Here is a 13,368-nt window from a genome sequence, read left to right on the forward strand (position 1 = left end):
ACCACCTCCCCACTCCCCCCTGGTTGTATTCCAGCCTTGCACTCAACAGCCATGAGCTATTTCTCCATGGACTTTACTGATGCCAGAAATGATATTCTGCATCTGGCCTCACACCGCGGACATTTATATAATCTCCTTGTTGGCTCCAAAAACGGTTTTCACATTTTATAGCCTAGTTCGGTGCCTTACAAATGTTTCAATTATTCAACACCTCCATCAGCGGCGGCAAATTTCTCCCAATGTTGCTGCTCTGATTTAATTCCAGCAGTTTCAGAATCGTATCAGGAAGTTCCTGCCGCCGCCACCACCACCATCACCTTGTTCTTGGGCAGCGGTTGAAAGCCAAATTATTGCACCACCCTCAAACCCCAACCCCTCCTAATGCATTTAGGACCAAAGCAAGCAATCTGCCTCCCCGCTCACTATAGAATTTTGTGTTGAATAAAACAAAAACAGCAGCCCTCTGCCATCGATGTTATGAAAAGCACAAAATGCTGATGCAAAAAAGAGGAAGGCTTCAAAATCGAAAGCAGGTGGTAAGAAGGGGAGCAGCTCATTTTAAGGGGCAAAAAAAGAAAGAAAAATTGGAAAGAGAAGCTCCTGTACTTATATCCAAACCCTTTTATAGGCTGAGCATATGATGTTAAGTGAATGGGTACATTTAATGTTCTTTTTAAATATATCTATATATAAAAAAAATTATAGGCATGATTGAGGGAATTAGGATCAGGGAACTGCAGCATGTTGGGTACAGGGTTTTGTTTTGTTTTGTTTTGTTTACAGTCCCAGCAATAAATTTTTTAAAAAAAACCACTGCTTGGGTTTTGCCCTGGGTAGAATGCAAGAGGTGGCTTTGCATAGTTTAACCCAGCGATGTGGAACTTCCAAGTGGTGTTGGATCCCATCAGATCAAGCCATTCAGACTTATTCTGCCCTGTAGGCACCTGCCCCGTGCATCGTGCCTGCCCCACAGCAACGTGGGCTCTGCAGGTCCGAATTCTCCAACCTTTTGTCTGCCGATATTCATAGAATTGTAGAATTGAAGACTTGGAAGGGGCCTCTGGTCCAACCCCCCTGCAATGCTAAGGCATCCATGGAAGATGGCCACCCAAGCTCTGCTTAAAAACCTCCATAGAAGGAGAGTCCACCATCTCCCTGGGAGTCTGTTCCACTGTCAAACAGCTCTTACTGTCAGAAAGTTCTTTCTGAAGTTGAGTCGGAATCTCCTTTCTTGTTACTGGGAGCCGTTGGTTCAAGTCCTCTGCTCCAGAGGAGGAGAAAACAAGCTTGTTCCTCTTCCATGTGACAGCCTTTGAGATATTTGAAGATGCCTAATGTATCTCCTCTCAGTCTCCTCTTGTCCAAGCTAAACGTATCCAGTTCCTACAACCGTTCCTCATAAGGCTTTGTTTCCAGACCCTTGACCATCCTGATCGCCCTCCTCTGCGCACGTTCCAGCTCATCCTTCTTAAATTGAGGCACCCAAAATTGGATTACAACCCCTATCATCCCTAACTAGCTTTGCCAAAGGTGAGGGATGTTGGGAGCTGTAGTCTAAGGACACCGTTGACAACAGCGTCTCCGAAAATTTTTACACATCACTTGGGAACACAGGCAAACTAATGCCAATGTACTGGAAGAAGCAAAGACCACCAATGTCGAAGCAATGATTCTTCAACATCAACTTTGTTGTACTGGTCATGTTGTGCAGATGCCTTATTATCATCTCCCAAAGCAACTACTCTATTCCGAACTTTAAAATGGAAAGCGTAATGCTGGTGGTCAACAAAAGAGGTTTAAAGACTCTCTCAAGGATAATCTTTAAAAATGTAGTATAAACACTGACAACTGGAAAACACTGGTCTGCGAGTGCTCCAGCTGGAGAACAGCCTTTACCAAAGTTGTCATGGGTTTTGAAGAAGCCCGAATTCGAGACGAAAGGGAGAAACATGCTAGAAGGAAGGCATGCTTGGCAAACCCTCACCATGATCAACTCCGGCCCAGAAACCTATGTCCCCACTGTGGAAGGATGTGTGGATCCAGAATCGGCCTCCACAGTCACTTACGGGCCCACTGTTAAAACAGTGTTTATGGAAGACAATCTTACTCGGCTACGAGTGATCGCCAAAGAAGAAGAAGTCGTTCAATGACATCTGGGGACCCAAGGTTGAAGAACAGTGGCGTGGACATGGGTCTGTGAGGTGCTTGTGGGGAGAGGCGGGATGACCCTCTGCTCCCCTTCCCCTCTTACAGTCCCCGTGGGAGCAGCAAGGCCAACCGAGACAGATGCTTAGCAGCTGAAATGCCACCTCCACGCCAACTCTGTTTAAAAAAACTCTCGGGACCAGGCACACTCTGATGAGCGCAGTGAAAATCGCAGCAAACAAGCCAAGGAGAATCTCTGGGGGCAAGAAGTGCCCCACGTGCGTGCACACAAAACATACACACGCTTGGCACGAACGGTGTCTCTGCTCAGGTGTGCCTACAGCCCTTCTGAGGTAGAAGCAGTTTCTGCATTTGGGATCCCAAGAGACGAAGGACCCATCTGTGCACAGCTTTCAAATCATCTGCAGTGGCCGGGGGGGCGGTTGCTGAGTTATGAGGCATGCGTGCATACACAGCACTTATTTAAGACATTCTGGGATAATTATTTCTGTCATCTGCCACGGATGGATGGCTTAACAGCAAGTCATCCATCATCCCAATTCAGAGGCCCTTTGGAGCAGTTTCACGCTCTCACCGCCACTTGCTCCCAGTGTGGCAAGTTGCGTGCGAACATAATTCACGGGGAAACAGAGGCTTCAAAATATTAAGGTCTGCATTTGAGCAGCGGCGCGGCTAGCCGCTCGGGTGCCTGGTGCGGGGGCGTGTCCTGCAGTCGGGGGCGGGGCGATTTGCCCATGGGGGCGGGGCAAGCCTCTCTGGCACTTGGAGCCTCTCTGCCGCCTCCCCCTCAGCTGTAGGACAGCTGAGGGAGAGGCAGTAGGCAGGCACAAGACCTACGCTGCCGTTTCAGGCAGACGCCTAAAGCCACCACATCACTCCTAAAAAGTTTCGTGAGCCCAATTTTTGTTTATTTTTTAAACTCATTTTATCACACACACCCCTCCGTGATGACACCCGGGGTGGACCGCACCCCCCTTCGCTTATTTGTTTCTTTTTCAGACCTTTAAATGGAGCAATTTTAATACATCTCTCCTTAAAAAGTAAAGGACCCCTGGAAGGTTAAGTCCAGTCAAAGGCGACTATGGGATTGCGGAGCTCATCTCACTTTTCAGGCCGGCGTTTGTCCACAGACAGCTTTCTGGGTCATGTGGCCAGCAGGACTAAACCACTTCTGGCATAACAGGACACAGTGATGGAAACCAGAGTGCACAAAAACGCCATTTACCTTCCCACTGGAGTGGTACCTATTTATCTACTTGCACTGGCGTGCTTTCGAACTGCTAGGTTGGCAGGAGCTGGGCCAGAGCAATGGGAGCTCACTCCGTTGCGGGGATTTGAACCACCGACCTTCCAATCGGAAAGCCCAAGAGGCTCACTCGTTTAGACCACAGCACCACCCGCTTCCCTATCTCTCCTTAATGACTGGGTGGGTGGGAGGTGTCTTCTGGAATGGAGTGTCCTGGAAGAGGGCACCACTAGCCAGCTGGTGGGCTTGAATCTTGAAAGGGAGTGCCACACACTGCAATGTATTCTTGCAGGTTCCAACTTGTCCCATATAAACTTCAGCAGCAGACCTTTAAAGGGATCTTGGCTAAATGCACAGCCTGAGAGTTCACTTGCCTGCTAGTGTCTGGTACGCAGACCTTTCTGCCCATGCCATCTCTGTGGAAGGTTTAGGTGGTTAATTTCAGACAGCCAGACTCCCAGTAAATTAGCAAAAATGTATAAAACAGGGTCAAATGTATGTTGGAAATGTAAGGGGGGGGGAAGCACCTTGGTCCCATCACCTCCTGGCAAATAGAAGGGGAAGAAATGGAGGCAGTGAGAGATTTTACTTTCTTGGGCTCCATGATCACTGCAGATGGAGACAGCAGCCACGAAATTAAAAGACGCCTGCTTCTTGGGAGAAAGGCAATGACAAACCTGGACAGCATCTTAAAAAGCAGAGACATCACCTTGCCAACAAAGGTCCATATAGTAAAAACTATGGTTTTTCCAGTAGTGATGTATGGAAGTGAGAGCTGGACCATAAAGAAGGCTGATCGCCGAAGAATTGATGCTTTTGAATTATGATGCTGGAGGAGACTCTTGAGAGTCCCATGGACTGCAAGAAGATCAAACCTATCCATTCTGAAGGAAATCAGCCCTGAGTGCTCACTGGAAGGACAGATCCTGAAGCTAAGGCTCCAATACTTTGGCCACCTCATGAGAAGAGAAGACTCCCTGGAAAAGACCCTGATGTTGGGAAAGATGGAGGGCACAAGGAGAAGGGGAAGACAGAGGACGAGATGGTTGGATAGTGTTCTCGAAGCTACAAGCATGAGTTTGACCAAACTGCGGGAGGCAGTGGAAGACAGGAGTGCCTGACGTGCTCTGGTCCATGGGGTCACGAAGAGTCGGACACGACTAAACGACTAAACAACAACAACAACATATGTGGTAGAAAAGTAAGGTAGTAAAGAATTTTGGGAAATGATATACAGTCAGACCTTGGATCCCGAACATCGCAAACCCGGAAGTGAGTGTTCCAGTTTGTGAACGTTCTTTCGAACCCAAATGTCTGACAGGACTTTCGCAGTTTCCAATTGGCTGCAGAAGCCGCGCTTTGGTTTCTGAATGTTTTGGATGTCGAATGGATTTCCAGAACGGATTCCGTTCGACTTCCAAGGTACGGCTATAGAATGAGCTGGAAAAAATGTTTAAAATAACTTTTTCTAAAGAACCCGAAGCCTTTCTTTTACGAATTCTAGGTGCCAAAATCCCAAGGAGCAGAAAATACTATTTATATAGGCGACCACGGCTGTGCGGATGTTATTGGCCCAGAGATGGAAAGAAGATAAAGTCCCTACCAGAGAAAATGGCAGATTAAATTGATGGATTATGCAGAAATGGCTAAAATGACAAGAAGAATCAGAAATCAGAAATTTTAATAAGGAATGGGGGAAATCTATAACTTATCTTAAAGAGCATTGTAAATAGTTAAAACCATTAGTAGAATTGGAATAACACTTGTAGTTTAATGGTGAATTTTGGACATAATGGAGATGTAAAAAATTTGGATTATCAAAAAAGATGCAGGAGGGAATGATTAACAATAGGACCCACAAAGGGAAGTCCAGGAGATTCTTTGGAATCTTGTTTTTATGTTGTATGTTGGATATGTGATTTAATCTGAAATCTTTAATCTGAAAAACCAAATAAATATTTTTTAAAAAAGAAAGAAAGAAGTCAGACAGCCAAACCTTTCCAGCAACTGCCCTATTTCTGTGGAACCTCCTTCCTGCAGAGGTGAGAAAACCTAACCACCTTGGTTGTGTTTTTTTCAGAAGGGGCCTAAAACAGGTTTTCCCATTGCTGTTCCTATGAAGATGTTTATTCTTTATTTATATATTTACTTACAAAAACCTCTCTTACTTTCTTTTTCCTCCTTCTTTGTTTCTCTCTCCCTCCCTCTCTCTCTCTCTCTCTCCCTCCCTCCCTCCCTTCCTATCTATCTATCTATCTATCTATCTATCTATCTATCTAATCTATCTTTCCTTCTCTCTCTCTCTCTCTCTCTCTCTCCTCTTTCTTTTTTTCTCATTCCCCCCTCTCTCTTTCTCGCTCTTTCTTTCTTTTCCCTCCCTCTTTTTTCTCTCTCATTCTCTCTCCCTCTCTCTCTCTCTCCCTCTCCCTTTCTTTCTTTCTCTCATTCCCTTTCTTTCTTTCTTTCTTTCTTTCTTTCTTTCTTTCTTTCTTTTCCCTCCCTCTTTCTTTCTCTCCCTCTTTCTCTTTCCCTCCTCTCCACTTGTTCCAGTTTCTTGCTCCCAGCTCCTGGCTCTTTCTACAGCTATAGATTGCAATGGAAGCCTTCCCTCTCAGGTCTGCCAAATGCACATTTCACCTGACAAGACTGTAATGAACGGCTTGGCATAAACGGTGGAGGTGCTGGGGTGTGGCGGGAGGTGCATTTTGCCATGGAAAAGAAAAGCGGGGTTTACTCACGTGGCACGGCAACGCCGTACTCCTGCGGGTTCTCTGCCACCACCTTCTGCTTGAGCTCGTTCAAACGGGACCCCAAAGAACCTGAGAGGTCAGAGAGAGAAGGTGTATCACTGCGACCGAACACAAGGCAAAGGGGTACCTTACAGAAGATGGAGCCGAAAGGAACAGGTCAGGAACAATTCTGCACCCAGGACCTTCCTCATAATAATAATAATAAATTTTATTTATACCCTGCCCTCCCCAGCCAAGACCAAGCTCAGGGCTGCTAACAACTGATATAAAAACAAATTGATTGAAATACAACTTAAAAACAAGATTAAAATACAACATTAAAACATTAAAATGCAGCCTCATTTCAATGGAAACTCAAATCCAAAACTTTTGAGGGGATGAAAACATCAAGGCTAACTATCCAGACTAGTCCTACATGGGCCAGAAAAAAAGCCAGGGAAGTCCCCAAATAGGAGTTCCATCACAGGAGGAGAAAGGAAAAAAGAAAGAGGGGGAGACTAGAGGAATTCTAGTCTAAGGTACGCCTCCATCAGTGGCTGAGACAAAGTTCTGGACATCGTCGGGCTTCCACATTTTCGCTCGCCACCCGCAACAGCCCTTCCTCCTGAGCTTGAAGAAAGGGGTGTCCTAGAAGCTGCAGAAACCCTGCACTCATTCAGCTCCGGCCCTACCATTAGGCTGAGTGAGATAACCGCCTCAGGCAGCAGATATTGAAGGGTGGCAGTGAGGAACTAAGTGGACAGGCCTGCATGTGAGCACACCACACACAGCCTGCCGTGTTGGGGTGTGTTGAATTTTTCAACTTTCCTATTCCCAAAATGAGGGATGCTAAAAATAGTTGTAACATGCCTTGGGAATTAAAAAATATATTTTGGTTCAATTCAGGGCTTTTTCCTCAGGAGGAACTCACCAGAACTCAGGGACCTCTCATGTGGGTGCAATTGCCATTATAAAAGAACAAGGAGGTGTTCATGGTGAGTTCTGGCACCTCTTTTTCTAGAAAAATAGCACTGGTTAAATTAATCTAACTTAGTTTTGCTTGGTAAGTAAAATGTGCATAAAATTGCATAGAAATAATTAAAAATGATTGCCAAGTACCTGCCATTATATAGTAGTATTATTACTATTATCATTAACTATTATTTAGCATTACTTGATGTTTTCAGAAGGTGAATTTTTTTTAAAAAATGGTTTTCCAAGAACAATTTATGTGCTCTTTAATCAAACATAGATTTACCCAGCTAAAAGTCGTCCAGTCACAAAAATGCTAGATTTGAATTCCTCACACCCAAAACACGTATTTTTAAGACCCATCACTGAAGAAATCTGCAAAAAAAATAATCTGCCAGCCTTGACAACCCTGGAGGCTGCTTGGCCCAACATGCCTGCGGTGCCTCAGGGACTGATGGGAATTGTAGTCCAAAACTCCCGGTTAGCAAAGCCTGATGGAAAAGCACTGCTTCTTTGACACTACCTGGGCTCCAATTAAGGTCGATCCAAATTCCAGTCCTCTTTGGATAGTGAAACCAGGCTTATTTTGAATGAATCTCTCTATATACAGTGGAACCTCAGTTTTCGAATGTCTCGGCTGCCAAACCTTTCAAAGTCGAACGCCAAAAACCTGGAAGTAAATGCTTCCATTTTTGATCGCGCCTCAGAAGTCAAATGGTTCCGAGGCGCGTTTCTCATTTTTCACAATTTATTTTGTCGACGGCCCATTGCGCCTCAGTTGTCGAACGTCTTGGAAGCCAAACGGTCTTCCGGAACGAATTACTTTCAACAACCGAGGTTCCACTGTATACGGACACAGATTTTATATATATATATATATATATATATATATATATATATATATATATATACACACACACACACACACACACACACACACACACACACCACCTCAGGCACAACCCCCCCCCCCAAGATTTATTCTCCACTTCTCAGAGGTTTGGGAAAGGCTGGTCTTGGGCTCCAGAATCTCTTTATTTCAGAAATAAAGCCGGTGGGCAAGGCAGCTGTAATGGTTCTAAGGGAGTTGCTCGTGCGTAAGTTGCCGCCACTCCTGGCTAGGTTGCCTGGTTGAACCCTTTCCCTCTGGACAGCCTTGCACTCGTGGCTGTCTCAGTCGCTGGCAGAATCCGTCAGTGGGCGTTTCTTGAACTTCTTCCAGCAAAGAAGTTCTTTGACGCCCAGTCGCCTCCTACTCTCCCTGCGCGGAAGTCTTCTGCGCAGGGAGGGTGTGGGCAGCGGAGGACCCGTGCTCTCCCCGCTGGTCTCCGGTGAGGAGTCCAGGAGCCTCCTCACCGATTCCCCCATCTGCCCCCCTTCTCCACTGGTGCTACGCTGATTTCCTTCCCCAGCGGACCCTCTCCGGCATCCCTCTGGAGCCCTCTCTCCTCCTTTGGCTCCGATGGCAGTTCCCTGACAGCAGCGATAGCCTTTTCGTCACAGAATAGCTCACCTATCAAAACCACCAGTCTCTTTCTTTCTCCTGGCTGCTGCTGGTATTTGACCACTTCCTCGTAGGTGAGGAGCTCCGAGGGGTGAGGCTGTTCGACCTGCTTGGCTTCACTCTGGCCATTCTGCTTTTCCTTTCGACTCAGCCGGAAACTCCGTCTCAAGCCAGCTGCAAAGCCAAAAAGAACATCATTGTCACCACATTTGGTCCGATGGGTTGGGGACCCCCAAACAGACTCAAGGTTCTGAACTACAAAAAAAAACACACAAAAAACCCCACTTCTTAAGGAAGGGGAAAGCCCCAAAACTAGCTCAAATAGCTACTCTCAGTGGCCATAGAATGCTGGCTGAATGTTGCTGGGGGAGCGGGTGAAAGGGAAATGGGATGGCATATCCTGGGAGAAAATGTGACTGACTAAGCCGGAATCCTGTCCAGAAGCACTTCAACGCTGAAACATTTTGTGGCTTGCCTCATTTGTAAAATGCATTAATGCAAATACAATAAATTGCAATACAAAAGCAAGCATGTAAAACAGAAGCAACTTGTAATAATAAGAATAAGAATTTATTTATACCCTGACCATCTGGCTGGGTTTCCCCAGCCACTCTGAGCAGCTCCCAACAGAATATTAAAAACATGATAAAACATCAGACGCTAAAAACTTCCCTTCAGATGTCTTCTAAAAAGTCAGATAGTTGTTTATTTCCTTGACATCCGATGGGAGGGCATTCCACAGGGCAGGTGCCACTACCGAGAAGGCCCTCTGCCTGGTTCCCTGTATCCTCACCTCACAGGGAGGGAACCACCAGAAGGCCTTCGGCGCTGGACCTCAGTGTCCGGGCTGAACAATGGGGGTGGAGACGTTCCTTCAGGTATACTGGGCCGAGGCCCAGTATACCTGAAGCTTTTATCGGGAAGCTTTTAGCACCTGATGTTTTTCTGTGTTTGTATATTATCCTGGAAGCTACCAAAAGTGGCCGGGGCAACCCAGTCAGATGGGAGGGGTATAAGGAATACATTATTTTTATTATGTAAGTAGCAAATGTACATATGATACCCACAACCAAGGCCAGAGTGGGCTGCAGACCACCAGCTCCTCACCTATATATTGCCCATTGAAGTATCCTTCGCAATCACAGTCTTCTGCTTAGAAAGAAAAAGATAAGAGAGGCAGATGAACGAAGACGACAGTGCTATATACCAAAAGACGATTCACTTTGTATGCTGCATCTTTGGTGTTTTTGCATGAAACCCAGGAGGGCAGGGGAGGGGAGAGGGTACTGAACTGCTGTATTGCATGTGGGTCCCATGCTTTGCCTGAGCTAAAAGGTAAAGGGACCCCTGACCATTAGGTCCAGTCATGACCAACTCTGGGGTTGCGGCACCCATCTCGCTTTATTGGCCGAGGGAGCCGGCGTACAGCTTCCGGGTCATGTGGCCAGCATGACTAAGCCACTTCTGGCAAACCAGAGCAGCACACGGAAACGCCGTTTACCTTCCTGCCAGAGCGGTACCTATTTATCTACTTGCACTTTGACGTGCTTTCGAACTGCTAGGTTGGCAGGAGCAGGGGCCGAGCAATGGGAGCTCACCCCGTTGCGGGGATTCGAACCGCCGACCTTCTGATCAGCAAGTCCTAGGCTCTGTGGTTTAACCCACAGCGCCACCCATGTCCCTTTGCCTAAGCTATCCTGCATCATATCATTTGCAGCCCCAATCAAAACTATTTCCTCCTCCTCCTTCCCCAACTGAATTTCTGACTTTTGTCACTTAAGGAACAACCATGCCAGGGTCCACAGAGAGACTGAAAGCAAACGGCACCAGGAGCTGAAATGCTGGAATGAACAGCTAGCCCCCGAGCCTTTTTTAAAATAACAACATTTATTTATAAATCGCCTGGAACACTAGATGCTGCGCAGCCATTAAGTCAGAAAAGAACCAACACCCTGCCCGGCAGGCTTAAAACCTTAAGGAGTTGCTCTTTTCTTGGAGGGAGCAAGTCCAAAAAAGTCAGAAAGAGGGAGAGGGAAAGGGAGAAAGCAGCACTCCCTCGTTCAGCAGGAAATTACCTACTGCGTTAACAAAAGCACCGAGGAGAAACACAATCACTTTTCAGAAACGGCAGGGGCTTAATCCATGTGATTAGCACAAAAATTACACAGTAAAAAAAAATGCTCAGCAAATAATAGCTAAGGAAAATTAAACAAGATTGACATTAGAGTCCCCGGGGGCATATTAAGAGGAAACGCAAGGCTTCTCCCCTCTCTGCTTTGTCACGCTAAAGGTCTCTTTGTGCAGCAAACCCTGTTCAAATCCACTAATTAACAAGCTGGACAGGGATACAAACGGACCTGGACCTGGGCTGGCGTGGGAAGCGGGGGAAATTAGATTGAGGAGCAAATCAACCGGCCCTTTTGGCACTGCAATGGCATTACGCCACAGAGCCTTTCTGAATCAAGCCCACCACCCGCCTTAGACAGGGCTGTGGGCGAGACCAGAATTTGCAGTTTTGCTCTCTTGTGCAGAGATTGCCTCTTTGCCAGCCTCCCAAAGAACATAAGAAGAGTGCGGCAGGATCAGGCCAATGGCCCATCTAGTCCAGCATCCTGTTCTCACAGCGGCCAGCCAGATAAAGGCCGAAAGCGTGTCATGGGCCAGGAGTCAGCTTCGCCTGCTGAACAGCAGCCTGAAGGGGGAGACTGACTGAACTACGGGGTGCGTGTGAAGGCCCCTGCCCTGCTTCTCTCCACCTGGCTTAGGGGCTTGACAGACTCTATAAAGGAGTGCTACTGCTGCCGCTTGTGGGATATGAAACACAAGAGCAGTCAAGTACAACATTCCTAGACAGCACATGTTTACACATGGGAAGGAATGTTTGTCCAACCAGCAGGTAAACTTCCTGTTTCCTTCTGGGCTAGGACAGACTTCCTCTGCATGTGACTAGAGGTGGGTGTGGCCTCACCTGTGCAGGTAACGACAAAAGCACAGGACAGGGCAGCCATCCCTCTCTCTGTCACTACTTTCGTCGAAGAAGCAACATCTGCTTAGCCAAAGATGGACAAAGGGACTGTCTCCATAAGAGATAGTTTCCAGGTGTGTGTTACTTTTCTAAGCTAAGTCTGCCTTCTGGGATCCTATTGTGAACAGAATGATGTGTGAGTAAACCTTTTATAGAAGACTATGTCGTGTCTTATCTTTTATGAGGGAATAAGGGGAAAATACCAGAACAGTTATTATAGAGGCTTTAGCGAGCCTGAGCAAACGCATCCGCTGCAAGTTTAAAAGGGGGAATGTTACTCTGCTAAATTGTGAACTTGTTAACACAAGTTGGAAAGGCTATTATCAGACAATATAGCCTCTCCTGCATCCCTGAACATTCCCACACTGCTGGGCAGAGAGGACTCCATTTTTTGGTTTTTTTTTTAATTCCTTTTATTTTTTATCTATGTCATTTTAAATTGTAGTTGATATTAATACTATATTCTTAGTTTTAGATTTTATTATTTATGTGGAAATTGTTTTCCATTTGGCTGTGTACTTTTATGTGTTTTATTTATTGTTTATGATTTTTGTTATGTTGGTAATTATGTAAATCTTGCCATGCTGTAAGCCACCTTAAGCACTTTTAACTACAGAAAGGCGGTGTGTAAATAAAACGATGAATGAATCAACGAATGAGAAGGCGGAAGGACTCCACCTGCAGCTGATCAGGACACAGAAAAGGCACTGATGATAACCACCGGGCTCCGGGCTTATTAAACAGAGTTCTCAGCAGCAGTCAGTTGTTGCTGGAAACAATGCCCGTGGTTCTGGGTCCTTCCTTGTTGCTTCCTGCTATCCAACTGGACCTTTGGTTTTGTGATCACCTGGATTCCCTGACCTCTGGACTGCCTAACTCTGTATGTGGATTCTGCTCTCGGGCAAGTGTTCCTCCCAGCCCCTGCTAGCTCAGCAACGGGACTCAGATTGGGGCTACGGGTGTGAGCCAGACCCACACCCTCTCTCCCATCTTTAGACTCACAGAAAGTAGCATTCAGAGGTATACACTGTTAGAATTCCTGCTCCATGATTGCAGTCATATGATGGTTTACGTTTTGACTCCACAGAGTGGGAAGTGACAGAGGCAGGATGTTTGTGTTACTGTGTTCCATGAAGTGGAACTATTGTCCTTTGTTTTTTCTCTTTGCTGTCTGATGCTAGAGAGAGAGGGAGCCATGTTGCAGTGCTCCGTGTGTGTTTATATGTAAATAAAGTAGATGAGCCAAAATGCTGAGTTGCTGTTACGCAACTGCGCAAACTCTGCGGATCCCTAAGTGTGCTGGTGTTGGTTAGCATCAGTCGCTGTGATGTTCGGGATGAAGAAAGCTTTTGAAGCTCCAGAACGAAAGACCAGGAGGGAGAGAACATGCCAGTCGGGCATGTGTCTCTGCTAGCGTCCTACTCAAGTGTAGGCTGAACTCCTGACATACACATCCATGTGCCTGTCCACTGTGTAATGTGGCAGCACTTTGATAAAGGTGAAAAATTAGCCCTTCTTCACACTGTGCACAGTTACGCCAGGGAACTCGCTCCCACCAACTTGGATGGCTTCAAAAAAGGACGGGGCAATTTCGTGAAAGAGAAAGCTATGAGTGGATAGTTGGCAGGATGTTCCAAGCTCTGCCCCCATGGCTGGAGGCAGCGGTGCTTCTGAATGCCAGTTTCTGAAAAATGTAGGAAGGGAGAGGACCCGCTCACAGGTTTCC

General features: G+C 46.5%; 1 protein-coding gene across 5 annotated transcripts in view; it reads right to left on the bottom strand.

The window, feature by feature from the left end:
- Positions 1 to 13,368, bottom strand: part of MPP3 (MAGUK p55 scaffold protein 3) — an 86,981-nt gene that overhangs the window by 18,979 nt on the left and 54,634 nt on the right. For 4 of the 5 annotated variants that reach the window (XM_081837903.1, XM_081837905.1, XM_081837901.1 and 1 more), the window contains 3 exons: positions 9,725 to 9,769; positions 8,627 to 8,791; positions 6,151 to 6,231 (listed from right to left, as the gene is read on the bottom strand). In XM_081837903.1, the coding sequence (XP_081694029.1) occupies positions 6,151 to 6,231; positions 8,627 to 8,791; positions 9,725 to 9,769 (291 nt within the window). The remainder of the gene's footprint in view (positions 1 to 6,150; positions 6,232 to 8,626; positions 8,792 to 9,724; positions 9,770 to 13,368) is intronic. The other variant, XM_081837904.1, reaches the window with a different exon arrangement.

This window comes from Podarcis erhardii (genome assembly GCF_964252035.2).
Source record: "Podarcis erhardii genome assembly, chromosome: 13".
Lineage (NCBI taxonomy): Eukaryota > Metazoa > Chordata > Lepidosauria > Squamata > Lacertidae > Podarcis > Podarcis erhardii.